The sequence below is a fragment of the Homalodisca vitripennis genome, unplaced genomic scaffold, assembly GCF_021130785.1.
Source record: "Homalodisca vitripennis isolate AUS2020 unplaced genomic scaffold, UT_GWSS_2.1 ScUCBcl_9501;HRSCAF=18017, whole genome shotgun sequence".
In the NCBI taxonomy this organism is placed as follows: domain Eukaryota; kingdom Metazoa; phylum Arthropoda; class Insecta; order Hemiptera; family Cicadellidae; genus Homalodisca; species Homalodisca vitripennis.
The window spans coordinates 1-21,544 of record NW_025785651.1 but is presented as its reverse complement, the minus strand read 5'-3'; the positions used below and the strand labels follow the sequence as shown (position 1 = coordinate 21,544).

General features: G+C 33.3%; 1 protein-coding gene across 1 annotated transcript; it reads right to left on the bottom strand.

The window, feature by feature from the left end:
• Positions 1-8,047: 8,047 nt before the first annotated feature.
• Positions 8,048-21,536, bottom strand: LOC124374670. Its single transcript, XM_046832845.1, has 3 exons — positions 20,812-21,536; positions 9,458-9,627; positions 8,048-8,376 (listed from the first exon to the last, which is right to left on the bottom strand). The coding sequence occupies exons 1-3, from the start codon at positions 21,331-21,333 to the stop codon at positions 8,232-8,234; spliced, it is 837 nt and encodes a 278-aa protein (XP_046688801.1). The 5' UTR covers positions 21,334-21,536; the 3' UTR covers positions 8,048-8,231.
• Positions 21,537-21,544: the final 8 nt, after the last annotated feature.

Genomic DNA, 21,544 nt, shown 5'->3' with positions numbered 1-21,544 from the left:
ACCCCACCATTCCTTCGTCGTATCGCGGCATCTTGTTATCACTTTGTTCCCTATCACCTCGACCGATAACGGTCACTGGCCTTAATACGGCAGATTTGTCCTGGCAATGACCCAGTTTCGTCCAAGCTCTCTTCCTTATTCATTCGCTTCATCTAAATTTAGCTTGGGTCGATTTTCACAATTATCAAACCGAGTTAAAATCAGACACGCTATAATTGCACCACATTGATAGAAGCGTGTCTTCCCTTAACAATCGTCGTTTTATTGTTTAATTACTTAGGAGACAAATTTAATTGAACGTTACTTTTCAACATTTTAACGTTTCCAGTCGTCCTATAATGTTGCTAATAGACTAAATAAATTGTGATTGAATTCTTATTTAAATCTTGTATATTTATTTAAAATACAACATTGTTATAGATATTATTAAAAATGATCTAACCATTGATAAACAAATATAAATACTCAATTATATTAAAATTGAATTCATTCTAACACAAATTTAAAACGAAAAATTAATTAAATTGGTGAAGTTTTATAAGTATTTGTGGAATATGATCAGAATATCAAGGGACAACGGTAGCTATACGACCGATGTACCTAAATTGTGGTATAGAATTTGGATGGACACTAAAGAAGTGATATCATTTTGTGTACGAAACCCGTTTCTTATTCATAGCTCTTAAGACAACCGGGTTGACTACAGAAAGAGTAGAACATTTTTTATCACTCAATGTAAAAAACATACTTTTGACGTAGGAAATAAAATAATAAAACTGTTGAAGACAAAAATCCTAGATTTCTGCAGAATGCATTAGTGATGGGAGAATCAAATACTTAAAAGAATCGAATACGGTGTATTCAAAATCACCCTAGTATTCGAATACTTTATTTGCATTGAGTTTTTTCTAACAGACAAGTCTAGACTTGTCTTACCTCCTTCTCGTAATACATGGTCTCTTGGTTATTTGAGATTGTCCTGCCAAAAAAGTGGTAAAATCATTTTCCTTTTTGTGCTTCCTACAAACATATCATACCCAATAATTTATGAACTTCAGAAGAAAATTATTGGGTCTTTTTCGTTTAAGGGTCAGCACAAAAGACCCTAGCTTGCCTATTCAAAACTCAGATCACGCGATGATTGCCCGCTGCGCAGCGCTTTGCGCTGCTTGCTCTTTTAGAAAAAAAAATTAACTCGAGCTTGCAAAGTCCAAGCCCAGATCAACTCCCCACGCTTTATTGAACAAGAAAAACTAAGTATAACTCACAGAACTAACTAACGCAGGTTTCATTACAGGCAAAATATAAGCGACGCGCGTTTATCACTGATAAGATAAGACGAGTTTACTAGAAGTAGTACTTGGACTACTGCCCTACGAACTAATAACACCAAAAAAACGATTAAATGCACTGTCAGTCAGTTATAGTATGTTTGTAAGGTGCTGGCCCTTAAACGAAAAAGACCCAAACTATTTGTTTACTTGTTGTTCAGTCCCAACCGAAAGATTCTTTTCTACTTCAGGTTTTGTCACCAATGATCGTAGAAATAGATAGAAACCAAAAACCTCAATCATATTTTGTATGTACACAACGACATGAAATAAACAGCTATTTTTGTCTTTATTGTTGACAAATGTAATTATTAATTGAATATTTGTACAATTATACATTTTGTCAAGTTGAAAATGTTTAATTACTTATCAATATAAATATTCATCTAAAATCTTCCAATGAGTATGAATATGAATAGGAATGAATATATACCAATGAATATATCAATACGAATACAGCTCCTGAATGTTTTATTTGAATACTATTTGTCCAAACTAATGAATACTGTATGTTTGAATTCGATTCTTCCAGAGAAATTGAATTCATTTCAAAAGTATTCAAATTCATTTTGAGGTATTCGAATACATGAATACCCGGGCTGTATTCGAATACTATTCAAGTCTGTTTTCGATTCTCACATCACTAGAATTCACATGAGTGTGTTCACATCTTTAGGGATTGACATTTTTGTTATCTATTTATAACTTAAAGAAATTACATTTCTTAAATTAAATATGATTTAAGAAAATTTAAAATTTTTAGATATTTTTTCTAAACGAAATTTAAATTTTGTTTGTTACAAGAGGTTATTTCAGTATAATGGACTCAACCTTGTCTGTTTCTAATCATTACCAAATTCACATTCTTGAGGTTATAAAAACTGAATATAACTTATATGCATTAAAAGAAAAAGCAGTTTATTTATTTATGAACATTATTGTTGCAAACAATATTCATATAGCAATTACTACTAACCTGTTTCGATCTCAGCCTGAATTCAGGACTCGGTAGCTGTTCAGTGTTCCAGTGTAGAATCGCTAATCCCATTAAAACCACAATTACCGCTAATACTACAGCCACAGAGCAAGAAAAAATTAGAAAAAAAACTAATATAAGCAGCTAGGCACAAGCGGTCACACCGCATATATAGTTTTTTTTTTTTTCATTTGTAAGATGAATCTCTTTACGACCGTTATGAATTCATAGCAACAACAGCGCATTTGTATTGGGTAGGATTCTCCTCTTCATACATATTCGAAGAGAAGATCATGATCTCTTGGAATGGTGTTCGTAGATACCGTCCTGTCTCTTGAGGAAAGCGGCGCGGCGTCCAGCTTCTGACATTTCGTGTCCACCACTCTCAAACTCTTGCTCACATACACAAAGGAGGAAATCAAGATACCTTATTCTTAAAAATCCATCATTGTCGGTTGGTCTACTTCTTGATTCCATTAGGAATTTCATTTTTTTTGTGAAAAACTATTTGTTCAACTTTTAAGTGACAGACTAGTGAAATATTTTATCATGAACGGTATTGCGATTGTTGATTTGAAACGATAGTAGGATTTCGGACATTTGCTATCGTTAAATCAAAAGTGACTGAGTTTCGACAGTTGAAATCCAACCTCTTCTTCAGGTGTAAAAACACTAATACAACAAAAACTAAAACGCCCAGCAATGGCAATGGACTCCCAATCAAATGTATAACAATTATGAATTAATATCTGACTGGTACACGAACGCTAATTTAGAATTCCATGCTAGAATACAATAGCGTGCATTGTCCCAAACTCTCCGACAACATTATCAGGCATTACTCTTGGACCAAAGACAAATAAAAATACCGATATTACAAATTGTTTTTTTTTTTTTTTTTTTTTACTTAAGAATCCTCCTCCCTCCCTCCGCTTCCTGCTATACACAAAAACTAAAAAGTTAGACTAACATAATATCAAAAAGAACATTTTGTTTTAACTCAATATAATTATAATAATGTGATTAAGAAATTATCCAACGTTATTTAATTTTTACTATAGCGTTTCTTGTTGATAATTTAATTTCACAATTGTTTGAACCCATTAAACAACCCAATGTGATGTTTCGCTAAAACCCAATTATGAAATAGTGTTATTCACAGGTCATAACATATCAGTTTTGACCTTGACGTCTATATCTTACCAATAGTTGTAAAAATTGATTTACAATTTAATTATTACAATAATTGTGAAGGACACAGTTAATCTGAAATATTTAGGCTTTCTCCATTAGGATAACATGGAGATCAATAATGCCATCCCTAAATAGCTGTTTATTAAATAAAACACAAATAAGAAACAACAAAATAATCATTGAATTCAACTTAGAAACAACTGTTCGTTCTTTGATATACAGTTCTAAATACTAACTAAATAATAACTAAATACATTAATACTAACATTATGATAATTTTATTTTCTTTAGCTTCGTTTTTTTAGTAAGATTAGAGATTAGCTAAAATTTGCTAGAATTTAATAATTAGCCTAATGATTTATTGCACCCAGAAATATGATTAACATATTTCATGTTCATTCCTCATGTCTATACGAATGAGGAAATTAGATTTTACGCATTTCATATCAAGGTATACAACCTAGAAGTTGCGAAAATTTTTATATAGCCTAAGGTTGATATGATACTTCAACACGGAAGACATTCTGAAAGTAATTACCTAAATTTAATGCTAAATAGATCAAATGAGTCCACAGAGGTTTTAATGAGTCGTAACGACTTAATTGCAAATTAAGTTTTAATCAAATATACAAAATTACTACATTACGTTAAAAAGTAGTTCGTTTGATTGCAATAGTGTCAGTAAAAGTTTGAGGCCGGATACAAGATGCATAGGCTATGCACACATAGGCTATGCACTCATAGGCTATGCGGATACTGGCCGAGTTGAAACAAAACAGGAATAACACAAGATGTTTGATGTCTTATTAATTGCTTTATTTATTGTTTATTTTACTTATCTCTTTCCTTATTATAGTCATAAGATTTAACTATGGTTATTAACGTTAACTCGGACTGCACAAAAAATTGCAAATACCGTGTGTCTTCTCTTCTTTTCTTTTCTTATTGTAAACTGCATTTTCGTAGTTACGCTACACATTACTGGTAAACGTGGCAGTGTGAATTCCGAACCTGTACATTGTTTGGATGTGATTTTTTAAATATGGGAAAAAACACTATTATCATTTGCTGTATTAACTAAATTTACTCAACAAAACTTTGGAAAAAAATAAGATTTAAAAATAAACAATATTACAACTGAATTGTCCAATATGTTTCAGTAGATTAATGCTGAAGTTCAACATTGTGGGACAATTGCTGAGGAAACTTCACCTGAACATCGTCAGAATAACTGCATGGCTACTTTAATATTTACTACAAAGAGTATTTGACACTGTTATACATGCTTAGGCTATATTTGAACTTAAGAATTTAGTACACTCACGTTTTACATGTTTCTGCAAATATATTAATTTTATTTATTAGTTTAACTTAATAGTTTTAAATTTCAAAAATATGTACTATTTATAAAATTTATTATTGTGAATATCCTAATAATATTATAAACGTGAAAGTGCCTTTGCTTGCTTTTTTTACTACTACGCGTAAACTATTCAACCGATTGTACAAAAACTGTACAAGGACAGTCTTACGGCCCCTGGGACGAATATAGGCATATTTTTATTTCAAAAATCTCTGAGATCCTCCAAAACATCTCAGCTCGGTCTCTAAAATTATGAAATATTAATTAAAAGAGCATGTCTAATGTAATCAATCAACTGCGCTGTGTAAACATTGTCTATTATCTGTTTACATTTATAGTGAGTACATTCTCTAAGGAATAACAAATATATTTAACACCGTTTTAGAATTCAGAGATTAGGTAAGTACTCATCTACCTTACAAAATGCCGTAATACATAAGACGGTCAGAATTTGACACGGAAGACTCCCTTTGAAGCAGTCGGCAAGAACTATGCTAGATGAGTGTCCGCTGGACTGTTATTTATGAACTTATGTACCAATTCCAACTCTAAATGGTTTAAAATATCAAAAGTATTTTTTCAGTTTATAAAGAAACACAAGTAATGTCATTGTTACGTAATTTTAACTGTAAATTTTTATCAAATATTAAGTACCTATTAGATCTAAAAGAAAATGTTACTATCTAACTTTTAATATAAATTATAAGACGTTTATAAAACAGATCTTAGTTCACTTCTGACAGTAGTAGACTTCTTTGGTATATCCTTGATCGGAAATAAATAAAAAATCAAGTATATAACAAAACATACTAAGAACAAAGTAACACCGTTTTTATGTATTTTCTTGATTGTGGCCAAAAGGAAAACTCAACATGTGCGTTGGAAATATAATTCACTCGAACCAGCAGTGGTCATACATGTGCAATGCCTTTTACTTTACATATAAATATTGTTATGAAAACTAAATTAGTAAAGCTGCAGCTGTCAACCTTCACACATCGGTAAACAAGCAGTCAGTAAGTGTTAAATAATAAAAAATGTTGGTGTTATTTTCTTTTATATCAACAAAATGGCGTTTGTTAAAACTTTTTGAAGTCAAATAAAAAAACCTGTTAGTTATAACAATTCAAAAGATACTAAACATTTAGTATCTTTTATAGAAATTCCAACGGTACCTTTTGCGATTAAACCGTTATAGCGTAAACGAGAACGATCACTTTATTAATCACTATAATATGTATGATTGCACAAAACGGTATGATGAGCAATAAAGATTGTATCAGTTGAAAAGTATCAGCTGTTTTGCATCAGTTATAAAAAATTACAAGATTATAAATACTTTGAATTTTTATAAAAATTCCAACAGTAGTTTTCTGAACGAGATCCGTCAACGCAAAAGCAAGCACGATCACTTTAAAGATATGCTTGCACAAGCCGGTAGCAACTAACTGGTATTTGTTTATTTATATAAAACAAATCAATATTTTATTCAGTATCATACATTTCTAAAATTTGATTTGGAACTATATTGAATTTTTCATTATAACTATAGATGTTTAAAGATATGTTTTGATAGTTAAATTATATCAAAGCTTCGTTTTCTGTCATTTGACCTTTCTGGAGCTTCTAATCAACAGATAGGAATTTCTCCTGGCGTCATTCTGATACATCTGTGATTTGAAAAGTTCTATTACACAACTTTCCAACTGTTTAGCTTATTTTAAACATCTTACGTATTCTTTGAGTTGATAAAAAAAGAAGAACAAATTTATACATTCAAATCAAAATTTGGTTGTATCTGAAGACCTAAACAGTTTGAAATGGTTTATTTTTTTATAATATGTGATTGAAATATGTATTTTACACTTCTTTCTAATGTAGAGCATTTAATTAGATTTCAGTTCTACACAATATTTTACATTGTATGCATCTAACATTTATAATGCATTTATTACAGTGTTTTGTTTGTAAATTCGATTTGCAGAATTTGAAATTATCTGTAGACCTTTTATGGTACTTTGCACAACTTTTTCATATATTTTTATCGTCTCCGAAAGTGATATAGGAGGGTATATAAAAGGTAAACTGTAAACAATAAATGTATATAGAAAACATATGTTTTATAGTCAAAATACAATACAAACAGATAACAATTTATAAATATATAATAGTGGAACAAAATATAAAATATTAGTATATATATACATTATACACACAATTATAAGACAATTATGGATATATTATACACATTCTTACATTTTGTCTGATGGTGACCAAGTAAAATGTGATTGAATATGAAGCTGTATTTGTAGTAATATAAACTTATTGTATTCAATCCGGGTTGTGATAAGCGGAAAAGATAAATAATTTTATTTATATATAAAGCATCACTTTAACTGAATGAAACTCACGGTACGCGATGCGTGTAGGAAAGGTAGTGCAAGAAAGATAGAGAATGTTCCCCACCATAATTATCTTACGTCAGTTGCACAAAGTATGTTCAAAATCTAATTTTCATATTCACTTTCGTTACTTTGATCACAAGAAAATGTATACAACGGAAAAATCCTCAAATCACGTAATTTGAACGAAAACAAATACATATTATAACGTTTCACATAAGATGTTGATTTCATAAAATGACTATAGGCCTACTGTGGCCGTTTGGAGGGGGAAGTAATGAATACGCATGCGCAAACCAGGTGCCGAGCACTTTGGTCCGCACTGTATTTCAATAAAAAAAATATAGTTGATAAACATATCAATTTCCCACATTTAGGTAATAAATAAAAAAAAAAACTATAGTTAGCATAATATTTTAGGAGCACATCCCTTGATCGGCGAACAGCTTCAAAATTTTCTGCATCGTGCCAATGAGCCTCCGATAATTTTCAAAACAACTTCTATTCAACTTACAATTACAGAGAGATTTTCTTGATAAATTGCTACTATTAAAAAGTCAACAAAAAAAGGCGCAATACATATTTTTACACAGCCATGAGTTAAAAAAAATATGAGTATATAAAAACCAAGCGTGCCATTAAATAAATAATTTAAAGATAAAACAGTATAATAAAACGATTGCCATTACAGGAGCTTTAAAGATCGTATGATTATGAAAAAAATCAGAGCTAAAATTGATTAGGCATTTCTTGATTGGTAAGTAGGGTATTACCCTACTGAAGAAAATTTCTCAATGGACGGATATTACGTAGAATTATTTTTATACACTCTTATAAATGAACATCCTCTGTGGTTATGGAAAATATTTTGTATATATTTTTACACTTCAAATTTTGTTTGTATTGCAAAAGTTATCGTATGATTCGGATGGTTTTACCACGAATTAAACGACTCGAAAACGTGTCTAGACGAGAAATTCACTCCTCAGGTCGTCATGGATATTCCCTGAGCTCCCGCTCCTTTGCGTCCTCGTGCCCTGACACTGTTGGAGACTGGTGCTTGACTGTTGATGTACTGGACACAATGGCGCCGCTATGTTGGCATCAATGCTGCAACAAAGCCACCACATAAATTTAACACTTTTAAATTGCTAAATATTAAATTTTTTCGAAAATCTCAAATTATCTCCTCAGTTTAAATGTTTAACATCGAAATTCTAATTGTTATTTCATACCATTAGGTTATGCCAAATTGTCGTGATTATTCGTCTCTAATGAATTGCATTAGTGAATATACAGTATTTTCCCATTTAGTCGAGAGAAAAGTAAATTTCGTGTATGGCTGTCGTCTGGAAGTAGACCAAACTGGAAATGTATTATTAAGATAGAAGGTTAATTTGTACAACAATGATGTTACGGCGATCCTTTAATGGTTAGCATGTCAGGATATTCCTAAAAATCTCGAATTTGTATCCTATTTTATTTCAATACTTTAAAATCATTCGAACAATTTAGTTAATTTTTAACTTCCATACTATTCTCTAATACTTTAAACAGTTTTCTATGAACTAATAATTCTTCTGAACCTTTTGAAGAGTAGGCTTATAATGTCAACTTACCGATTTATATTTCACAAAAAAAAATTGAAAAAACTTAATTTATGATACAAATTTCATAGCTTCAACATATTTATAATGATTACGTGTTTAAAAAAAATAATATTATTAAATTTTAAAACAACACATTTATCACATTTTCTCTCATTTATTTAAGGAATAAATACAAATACACCATTAATGTTTCTGATAACTATAATGTTAAATTATTACATATTTATAGCGAATTATATCAACACCAACCTCAGCCTGAGTATTGCCTAGTTGTTATTGGCTAGATAATTGTAATAAAAGTTCATTATTACACAGTTATAAATTGTGTAACTTAGACAACCAAACCTAGTAGTTGGAATGCACTGGGCAGTCTAAGCGGTGGTTTTAATGAATACTTATTCGGATGTTTCGTACATCATTCGAATATGTATTCGAATTACAAAATGTATTCTAGTATCCCAGCTCATGACTAAAAATAGCTTGCAGTAGGTAATACTACAAACCGGATACCGAATGCGATAGTGGTTGGTGGCACGAGGCGTTTTCTGATGAAATAAAGGAACATTCAACATAGGCCCTACCTATTGCATTGAGGAAGCAGAACCTGCTGTACTTCAGCTGCTTGAATCGCTACTTCATATGATGGCGGGGGCAAGGAGGCCATCACAGATTCAGGAGTTGTGAACACAAGTGTTTCATACAGTGGAGGCTTCTCTACAGGCATCTCAATCCGGGTAGGACTCTCTAACCTCTGGAAAACAAATTTCGTCTGTTATCACACAAAACCAGAATGAAATTCAATTATAAAATTATAAAACTTCTAGAATTTTGTATTTTTCACTTCTCCTGTTCATAAAAACAAGACGCTAATAAATTAAATACATTACAAAGTTGGGAGTACACCATATCATGTATCGCGTCACAGGATTCGTTGAAGTGGAATGCAAAATGTAAACCCTACAGCGTATTTAATTGTTGAGATATCCCGCAGGCAGTTAGACAAATAAACAAACAAGCAAACGGAAAGGAAATTTTTACCTCCCCCTGGCAGACGAAGAGGAATTGCTAGCCAAATCTTTCTCGACATATCTTGATAGTTGGGCTACATGTGTCACATATTAAAATGGTAAATGCGATTGTATTCAGTTTGGTTACAAGTTTGTATATTCTGCGATTTTCTCGCCATCATGATTCTCGTGAAAGTCCAGACAAATACCATGGAGTGACATGCTCAAACGATATCGATGTTATATAAAATGAGCTCCATGCAAAATTTCTAGTCCGTAGGTCAGTTTGTTCTCTAGATATCATGCGGATAGAAAGACAGAAATAACATTTCTCTAGCCCCTTGAAAGATAGGCTTCGCTAATAAGGCTATAATTAAAATCTTCATTTTCAACTGCACGAACCTATCTTTACACATATTTGTTTTTAGGATTAGATTATGAAAATAAATAACATCTATTGTATTAAATTTTTCTTTGCTTCATAGTAAATCCTTTTAATTGAGTACTTTTGTAAACCGTTCCTAAAATACCTAAGTCTACCTCAACAGTTGATTAGTCTGAGTGCTGACCGCCCAGAAAGAAAGGGGAACCAAGACAAACAGACTTGTGACAAAGTCAACACCCGTGGGAAACTCAAGTCCTCGTCGACGTCATTAAGGAAAACGCCCCAATGTAGAAGTATCCGAAGCCCAGTGTGCAGTAAGGATGAAGTTAGTGACGGTGTTGTTCTCGGAGCAGAAGTGTTTAGTCCGTCTGATTCCACCGTCGTCTATGGAGTGTCTAGCTCTGGCGATGACTTCTGGATAAACGGAACTCCATGTGCCGATGTACAAAGTGCGTGTGATTTGAAGAAACACCCCCCCCCCCCCGGAAACGGCAATCTGTACTTAGGCGAAAAGACATTTTTAATAGACATCAAACATACAAATTCAATACTCTTCACAAATCTGCATTTATAATGGTACATTTTTAACCAGTAAAAACTAACTGATATAATAGCAAACTAAACAACTGGTACCACCACACAGTATTTGTACAACACCAAGGAACACTATGGGATCTGCATATGGCTTCTTATCTCAGAATACTGGCTGGGCAGTGAGTTATCTATTGGTTATCGCTGCGGAGTATGATAAGTGTTGCAACGTAGTAAGTGCTCGATAAACTTTGCTGCTTCCGTTGATTACAGAAAACTATCAAATATAATTGTGTGAAATTACTCTGATATTGGTGTTTTGAATTTTCATTGTGTATGCTTACACTTTTGTTAAGACTGCTTAGAATCATTATTTGAAAGTCCACAATATTTCAATAAATGATCAAGACCGTTTCACACAATAGTGTCAGTAAAAAGACCACCCCATGCCCTTACGTCGAATCCAGGTATGATGCTAGGGGGCGGTGCCATTGTAACTTCTGAGAAAAGGATATGGGAAATATTATGAAAAATGACTGGGACACCACCCGTTTGGGTGACTGATACCGGAGCTGGGACTGGGATTGAAAAATTGGCGAATGATTCAGTGGAATGAATGTAAAATCATTGCAAGTTTGAGTGAAGAAAAGTGTGGTGTGCATTTTATATGTTTCTTGCAATACTATTATATTCTAGGAGTTGTGGAGTTTGTACCACGTGCACCCCCCTACCCCGTAGAATTTTAAACTATGCTTTCATAACTTACTGATGGTTAATTTTTTAATTTAATAAAAATATAATGACAGAACTGTTTGAAACCACGTGTGGTAAACAACATAAAATATAAACTATTTAGCAAATAAAAGTCTCTGGTACGTTTTTAATATTTTTTCCATACTGTTTCCTAGTGTAAATGAGATTCTTGTCAACTAACATTGTATCTCCATATTGAGTATTTGAGTCCTTTTACAAGATTCCATACAAACTAAAAAGCTCTTTTGATTTAGTACGAGAAGTCAAAAAGACCCTTATTGCGCTTGATTTTGGAATAACAGGATTTTCAGGATAGGTATTGGTAGTTGGGGCTTCCTTCTGTCGAGAACACATGAGGATGGAAATCAGGCTCTATAAATAAATCACGTCACCAGAAGAAGAAGAAGGGAAAACTAGCTCTGTTACAGCCTCATCCAGTCAAAGCGGGCAAGGGAAGAATATACTCCGTCATGTTCTGGGCTACCCACAAACTTATCACTACTGGATCTGCAACAGTCATCCTCCAGTAACCTAGGCTTTAGATTAATCCTTTAGCCCAACATCACTTTTTTGGTCGTCCAGATGTAAGTGGCACATCTTTATGTAGCCTGTGTAGATTCAACCTGGAAGGTATAAGCCAGCCAGAATCCCTGTCGGGGATTTCACTAACCGGAAGTTCATTGCTTCCCTAAAAGTGTTAAGGAGAAACTTGTAAAAAAATATCGTAATTGGGGACTTTGTTTATTACGTCCACTTCAGTCGCCCTCGCCTTCCGAGTGGCATTTATTATACCAAAACAATGTCAAATTTCTAAATTCACATATAGGACGTCATATGTGCCGAGTTTTTATTACGTTTGAAAGATGTGGTCTTGAGTCACATATTTCTATTCCTGGAATAAAAATCCACTTCCATCTACAACACGTTGCGTGTTCCCTATCTAGGACATTGTGACTTGCCACTTTGTGACTGAATTTACCAGTCATAGAGCCCCATATATAGGACATCCTGGACAAACTGTTATTTCAGCTGTTTTAGATGGTTACTGACAGTTAGTGTTTAGGCTCTAACATCATGTATGATTTCATCTCATATCAACTTTCAATTTTTTACTTTGAATAATAAAAATTTATAATTGCTAAAATTAAAGGGTAAAGTTATAGTTAGCATAAGACTTAAATTAACACGTACCGTATAGACATAGTTTACCGATGGCTTATATGAGCATTTACAATTAATATTATTTAAAGTGTATAAGTATTTTGTCTGATGTTGCTCAACAGCTGTGCAGAATAAATGTGGCAATCGCTCGCCAGGTGTTTATTCGGTAAATATCGTTCCTAGAATAAACGCAATTTGATTTACAGGAAAGTACTGCTAATAATGTTTCATAATCTGGTGATAAAAGTAGAGCAATGTAGGAGCTTTGAGAAAATATTGCAGCTAGTGATGGGAGAATCGAATAGTATTCGAATAAAACCCGGGTATTAAAATATTCGAATACCTTAAAATGAATCCGAATATTTTTGAAATGAATACAATTTCAACTCTGGAAGAATAGAATTCACAACCTACAGTATTCATTAGTTTGGACAAATAGTATTCAAATAAAGTATTCAAGGGTATTCGTATTCATATACATGTATTTGTTGGAAGATTTAGATGAATTATATATATATATATATATATTATATATATATATATATATATATATAATCTTGACTATGGAAAGAATAATTAAGGGGATTTACCACTGAAAACATACTTTTTTTTAAATACACAATAAAAATAGCTTAACCATTTTTTTTCTAGTGTGTATTAGGCTAACAAAATATATAAAACAGCCAAATAGTTGTCACATACAGCCTACAGTGAATAAAAACGGGGGTTTTTCGCGTTTTTCAGACCATATTTCAAATTGATATATCTAAGAAACTATCCAACATATTGCACTACTCATGGTCTAATTTTGAAGATATGGATCTAATCTAAATATTTAGGTAGATTTATCATGGTAGCATTAGTCGTTTTAATAAAATAATTTAGTAAACTTTAGACTTTAAAAAAAACATGCATATATATAAAATTATGTTTCTATTCATCATATATACCTAAAAATCTAATTGTACCTAAATATTTAGAAAAAGATCTACTTAATATGTGGTAAAAATATGAACTTTCTATCTCAATTAGTTCCCAAGATATATCGATTTTTGTCTGAAAATTTATCGAAATTCAAACTTTCGGAAAACTGCGATAGAAAGTAAACGTAGGTTCAACAATAATATATCACGTATATTTTTTTAGTTTATGGTTCTTAAATAAATTTACACAATATATTAGGTCAAAAGGTTGTATTATACATCAATATTAGGTCATATTATTATGTCAGTGTTCAATAAATATATATATATATATATATATATATATATATATATATATATATATACATTGTAAAATAAAACAGAGTTCGGTCGGTGACGTTCAAAAGTCACCGGCACCATATGTTTTCCCCTCCGCTTCTATTTTCCTGGTTTCTTCCTCAAGCTGTGCATGTCTCAACTTCCTTCTGGTACTCTGTGAATTTCATCTTTTTGCGTTTCTGTGCCAGTCCTAGTCTTTTATTGTCGAAGCGCTTGGCAATCTTGGCAGCGTTTTTTTCCTATTACTATTTCTATTACTACTTCTTCTTCTTCTTCAGAATAGAGTAATGAAAATAAAACAGTACAATGATTGATATGCGTATTATAAACTAGATTTAAATATCTGGTTTACATATTTATAATGAAATATATAAAAGAAATTATGATGTTTTTAGTACAAAAAAAGGTATCTAGTAAAAATGTGAAATTTTGGACATTGACGCGCTTTCAAAAAACTTTATTTTTTCATACTTAGGGTTAAAATATAGGTCTTAGGATACTATGTTTTTGTTCAGTAGGTTCCAAATGACAAAATAAGACAAAAAACTTTTTTTTTAATTTCACAATTTTTCATTATTTTCAGTGGTGAATCCCCTTAAGCGGAGATTCATAATTTGAATTAAGTAATTAAAACTGTTAAAACTTAACAATATGTATAATTGTATAAATATTCAATTAATAATTACATTTTGTAAACAATAAAGACAATAATATTATGTATATATTATCTAGACTATAAAAATAATAATTAAGAGGAGATTCATAATTTGGAAAAAGTAATTAAACATTTTACAATATTTATAATTGTACAAATAATCAATTAATAGATACATTTTTGTAAACAATAAAGACGAAAATTAATGTTTATTTCATTTGTGTAAAAAAAATATGATTGAGGATTTTGGCTTCATTTTATTTCTACGATCATTGTGACAAAACCTGCAGTAGAAAAGAATCTTTCAGACGGGACTGAAGTAGCAGGTAAATACATATTTTTTCTGGAGTACGTAAATCATGGGTATGACATGTTTGCGACAGGTACAAAAACGCAAAGGAATTTCCCACATTTTTGACAGGGCAATTCCAAATACCCAAGAAACGATGGATTACGGACAGTCTGTTAAGTGTTCGAATACAAGGGTGCATTTGAATACACTGTATTCGATTCTCACATCACTAATTGCATCTAATGCAAAACGGGTAGCTACGTCTTGTAACGTCGTGGCTGTGCACCATCTAGCGGCAAACGAAGGAAACAGCGATTATAAATATGTTGCGGAAAACTATTAAACACGTATTATATTGCGTAAACTCTGTCAATACCGCCATACAATCCCCATAATATGGATGCCAGATCTATATTCTATATGATGACATAGGCAGTGGCAGTGGCAGTGGTGACACCCACCCGGTCTCTCAACTTTAAGAAACAATGTACAAACAAACAAAAAACAAATCGCTTGCACAAACATTTCTTTTTCGGGCATTCCTCCACTAGCACTAGCTCAGCTCTGTGTATCATTCGGGGATTCCCGCAAAAGAGCCTGACGCTGTCGTGGGGGATTCCCCGTCCCATACTCGCGATCTTTGACGTTTCAGTTGCAACATTTCTCATTTGTTTCTTGAAGTGTGTGGTGGTTGGTTGGCGTGAATTGTTAAACGTATATTATTCTATAGTGATAGATAATAAAAAGAAAAAAAGTATTATATCCATGACCTTTATCATATAGAATTTGTTTTTTACTTCCGCTGGGGTGACACCACCAACTTCCGCACCGGGTGCCACCCAAAGTAGCTACGCCACTGGACATAGGTAGGAGTACGCCACACTATGTAAGCTTCGCTAAAGTTGCATGCAACATTTCAAGTCTATAGCTTGTACTGAATGATGGTGATTTCTAAAGGTGAACTATCACTGATCAATTCACTGCACCCATGTTCTAATAAAATCACTTTTTCACTGAGAAGTTGTACTTCCTGATTGTGATCTATTTTTAATAGGCTACTTGCAGTAGGTAAAATATTGTTTCTCAAACACTGTCTTAAGGACTTTCTAAGTTCATTTACTGTACTGTCCCTATTTAATTTAACACCTCTAGATATCAGTTCAAATAGTAACTCATCTTTACACAAATACTCTATTTTAATGGCAGGCATTGTGGCGTTTTCACTCAGTTTCACCCAGTTGATGGCAGAGTAGGCACATCGAGAGCAGAGTGGCGCAAATCAGTATGTGTACCGAATGACGATAACACATGGGGGTGGTGACTTCTGAGGTCGTAGTAATAAATACTCGAATTGCAAAGTTTACTTATAAGTTAAATTTAATTAATTAAACTTACAAGCACCACTTTTAGTTGGTAAATTGTATGTAAATGTATGCCTTGCCACGTTGCTGCCAATTAGAGTACAAGAACTAAAAATGTATATCTGATAGGTGGGCCTAAAATATCCAATGTTCTATGGAATTATGCCTGCGATATTTTACTTTATAAAACTTTAAAATTTTACTTCCCTTCGCAATATGTAGACCCACAACCCGGGCGTCAGCGTCTTGGCACGGGACATTGAAGCTGTAGTCTAAGAAGGGTTATTTCTAGTCGGTAATTACTAGAAGAGGAGTAGAAGTTATGAAAGTGGTAGCCATCTACTAAAATAATACGTGAGCTCGCCTAAAACAAATTCGCGACGGTATTAGCCATTTAATGAGACAAAAAACTTATCACGACAACGTGTTCGTCAGAAGGACGACGCCACAACTTGTATCCATTTCAATCAAGCAAATAAAAGATGTTCAAGGGTAAGTTACTTTACTATTTACAACTTTACTTTACGTTACATTCATTTTTATATGTTTGGCGTCAAAGAGCTAATTTAATAATACGAAAATATAAATGTTACTTACGGACATAGCGCGCGAGGTGAATCGGGCACGTATATAGTAGTTGGGCTGCTACGAAGGGTTACAATAAAATATTTATACGCGTGCCAATTAGGTAGTTAGTCCGTCGATAATTTAGTTCCGGAACATTGGATAAAAAATAATATTAGTTGTACTGGCTAACTAGGTTGTGAAATATAAAATGGAACTAACGGTACAAGCTACTTGTGTTTCTGTAATACGATGTCATGATTTTACACACTTATTTACAAATGTATTTATTTAACGATTTTCCCGTTGCCACCACGTTTACCCATGAGAACAATAAATATGCCCAGCCTATGTTGTTATATACACCACCATCGAACTCGATATGGGCTGAATGGAAACGAAGCTTAGTACAAAATATGAAGTCTTTAGGTCAGTTCGGCCTATACATATAGAGCCGACTGACATAGAGCCGACTGACATAGAGCCGACTGACATAGAGCCGACTGACATAGAGCCGACTGACATAGAGCCGACAGACATAGAGCCGACTGACATAGAGCCGACTGACATAGAGCCGACTGACATAGAGCCGACTGACATAGAGCCGACAGACATAGAGCCGACAGACATAGAGCCGACTGACATAGAGCCGACTGACATAGAGCCGACTGACATAGAGCCGACTGACATAGAGCCGACTGACATAGAGCCGACTGACATACAGACAGAAATTACATCTTACAGTCACGCGAGTGAAGTTTTCCTTGTATACTTACTCATGCATTTACAATATACCTTTTTTAATAATTCGTTTATTTTGTTTTCTGTTGCCAATAACTTACCGTACACATAAGACAAGTGTAGTCAGAGTCAATTTGTGACCGGCAGAAACTAAGGTTCCCATTATACCAATATGTATCATTTTCAATATCGAGATATTAGATATACTTTCGTCCTATATTTGATCTCTCTAGGAGACTGCGTTCGGCAGCTATCGTGCGTGCAAACGTGCAGAGATCGGATTTCGTTCACCAGTAACTTACTGTCGGGAGTGATCTATTGCGCGAAAAACGAAACATTTTACATGTTTATTCTTGTATTAAAATTCTCTCTAAAATGGTTTATGACAAAAAGTTACAAGCAATATACATTTAGTTTTCAAACTATAAACGTTTTATACAGGTAGTCTGAAACGAAAAAAGGCTTACAACTTTTTGAGGTTACATCTAAATTTATTTTACGTTGTTGAACATTTTCTCGTTTTTTGTATTACAAAAATTTAACTCGTAGGTTATTATAATCGGTTATTAGCTTAGTAATTTGCCCCGTCAATAAAATATTGAATAATAAACAGTTTATGAATTTAAGAAAAAGTGTTTATATTTTGCCCAAAAATGCCCCAAGTACTTTAATTGTAGCACTTTTAGGATAAATAAGGCATTTTTCTATGAAATGTTGCTACCACTAATATAATAAATCTTGATATTAGCATATGATGCGGTAGGCTACACCTGTTACAAACAATAAATTAACAAATGCTGTTAATATTTCGAAGTACAACCTTCAACTATTTCAGTGATTTTTAATTGAAAGCTCTTGTGTTTGTAACAGGTAAAAATAAAATAGAATAATACAATGCTGCAGCCACTAACACAATTTGTAGAAAACTTAAATAAATGTTGAAAGAGTTAGGTTATAATTTTCTGTACAATGGAAGTAGGTATATTTATGATCAAATCATCACTTTACATTTACTCCCTGACTAGGGAAGTTCATCCCAGTTACTAGGCGGCTGATTGCAAGGATAGTATCGCTTAGCGGTCACCCATCCAAGGAGCAACCTAACCCGACATTGCTTGACTTTGTTCTTGCAATGAAAACCACTATACCCACTAGTCAAGGCTGCTGGCAGGAAGTGGTTCGTGTATTAGCTGCCACTCCTTCGTTCTCTGTAGTATGGCGTTATAAAATAGTTCTAAAATTTTTAAAATTAATTACAGAATGTTTTGAAAATATTTTAAGCATTCTAGAACACTTTTTTCTCCAGGTGATAAATAAACGAGTTTTTTTCAAAGTTTTAACGGTCACCATATGGAAACCAAACTTGGTACAAACATTTGTACTATAAATATATTCGCTAAGTTCGTTTGTCAACTTGTTTAGCCATTTTGTCCCAATGTTAGCCATTTAAATGCTTTTTTAAACTACAACTACGTTAATTATGGGTGTAGAGAAAAAGAAAAATGTGCAAAGAATGTGTATAGCATACCCTAGATATTTTGTCACATACAATCTTTACGTATCTCGAACGGTTTTCGAGGTATCGATTACTTGTAAATCGTATAGAATTATTCAATCAGCATTAACTGCCGAAAGAAATGATGACACAACTTCAATTTTGGTACATAAGTCTTAATCATATCAACGGATCTTATACTCGTAGATATTACGACTATCAAGTTCATTGATAAGCTTTGTAAGTCATTTAGATCCAATACCTGCAGTTGTTCGAATAAAAAACAATCACAACTCCATTATTCAAGCCTAGAGAATTGCTTTTGTTCGAATGTTATTGGAATCCTGAATTTTAAAAATAAACCATAAGGTAGTTCTAACAAAATCTACCTGTACCTTTTCCGGCTGAGCTGAAAGGAATATTTTACTTAACCTTCTTAAAACAATGTGACGAATGTTAGCTTACACATTATTGAGTAAAAATTGACCTTTTTAGGACTGATACAGAAAATATAAAATGCTATGTTCAAAAAGGACAACCGACCAAATCAAAACCATAAAAACCCACAGTTACCAACTTGAAATTTGGCAAGTATGATATCACGTTCTACTGTAAGTCTACTTTCAAATGGCCTGTCAATTTTGAACCGACTGAAATCTTACCTGGCGGGGGCAAGCCTACTTCGGCAAGGTAGTTTTTATTACTGTACCGGAAATTCCCAACTTCTGCACTGTATTTCCCGTATTCCCCCGACTACAACACACAACAGGGAAAAGAACATTTAAAATAGTGAAGAAAGAATTAGTAAAGGGCCAAATAGACAATTGCGTTCAATTAAATTTAAGCATTCAGTGCGAGGTGGAAAGTTAAATGATTTTGAAAACCCTTGAATTGTTACTAAGAACTTACTGTACTAGCAGTCTTTTGCATTTTTGGTCCATTAAAACAATTTTCAACCATTGATCATTTTATTCCCTTTTGGTTCCAGTTTTTGCGACCTATTTCAACTTAAAATCACGCCGTATACGCATCGACATGAGTTAATGCTTTTCCCCATAATACCGCGGGTATTTCAACAATAAATTCTGAAAGCTTTTTAAAATTAAAACGCTGTAAAGTAAGGCATTTTACAAAATTTCCAGTATGCCTACTATTACTTTGATAGATATAAGCTACACCTTTAAAATGAGACATTTTGCATCAAGCAAATAATCAATACATCATCTTCATTTAAGTGTGCTACGTAAACATACACTATCTGCAGTATAAATTAGGAAGAGTGCGGTTTGTGGTACAGCATTGTTCTCGTGGAACAAAATTCAAGGTCGTGTCAGTGCAAATGCTCAAATCTTGGATATAAAAAAAGGAAAGAATCCAACGCTCGCGATAAGATTAAGATAAGACAATTACTTTGTTATCACAAAGAAAATTATCGAGTATTTGATCAAGACGAAAGAAAAATACTACAAGATTATTAAGGAGGAATTTATGTCATCCCTTTATAATGTACACCATTCATATAAAATACCGCAAAACTCAGACAAAAAAATTGGTGTGGATTTAAGTTTTTACGTTTACAGACAAAATCATCCTATTACAATTGTTCACACACGGTAGCACTGGAAAAACTTGCACAAAACCAATGGCATCTTCTATAAAAAAGTACATTTTGGTTACATTTGGCATTTGTATGCAATGCAGGTTTTTGAAATATAAAAATGGACTAACCTGTCTTCGTCTCGTCCCCGACTCGAGTCTATACAGAAGTCCACTCCTCCAGCAGTAGACCGGAAGTGCAAGTGATAGGATTGTCATCAGGCCTACCAACAGCAAGACGAGTAACCCTCCCTCAAACGTATGCAGAAGAAAAGCGGTGAGGACTAGAAAAACGAAACCGTACACAATACATATACACGGGGTCGTTATGGCAACGTTAAAGAGTTTCCTATAATCCTCTAAGAAACCCCAGATCTGCCTGGTACATCTGGTTAGGGTGGGTTCAGTTCTGTCGATGACGCTCGGAGGAAAGTCGCTGATATGTTGTACTGACTCTGGGATAAATCCTGTGGCCTCTGATGTCCTGTGTTGACAATCCCGCTGATCAACCTCGGACACACACAATCCTCGGCCTGAATCATGCCAAGAGCGTACTCTGTCGGATAATCGGCAAAACATGCACCTGTCATCATCATCACCTCGGACACGAGATGATATTTGTTGATCAATTAAATTATCATCAGAATCATCCATAGTTTCAAAAATGTACTTTCAACAGTCGAATCCTTATGTACTCACGATTCGGTTTTGGGTTGCAAGATGGAAACACAAACACTGTTATGCACGCTGATCACAATTCCTCTGACGTCACTGGTGCAGGAATAGTAAACTTTGTAAGGAACGAACAGAGTATGAACGACACTATTTTCTGCCAGAGAAAGAATTACAACACGTATTCCATTAT

What these genes read in the sequence shown, in the direction of transcription:
- LOC124374670 (XM_046832845.1), bottom strand. Translation starts at nt 21,333, where the DNA reads ATGGATGATTCTGATGATAATTTAATTGATCAACAAATATCATCTCGT. An exon ending in CGGGGACGAGACGAAGACAG is followed by an intron (nt 9,628 to 20,811) that starts GTTAGTCCATTT and finishes TTTGTTTTCCAG; the next exon opens with AGGTTAGAGAGTCCTACCCG. An exon ending in CTGCTTCCTCAATGCAATAG is followed by an intron (nt 8,377 to 9,457) that starts GTAGGGCCTATG and finishes GCTTTGTTGCAG; the next exon opens with CATTGATGCCAACATAGCGG.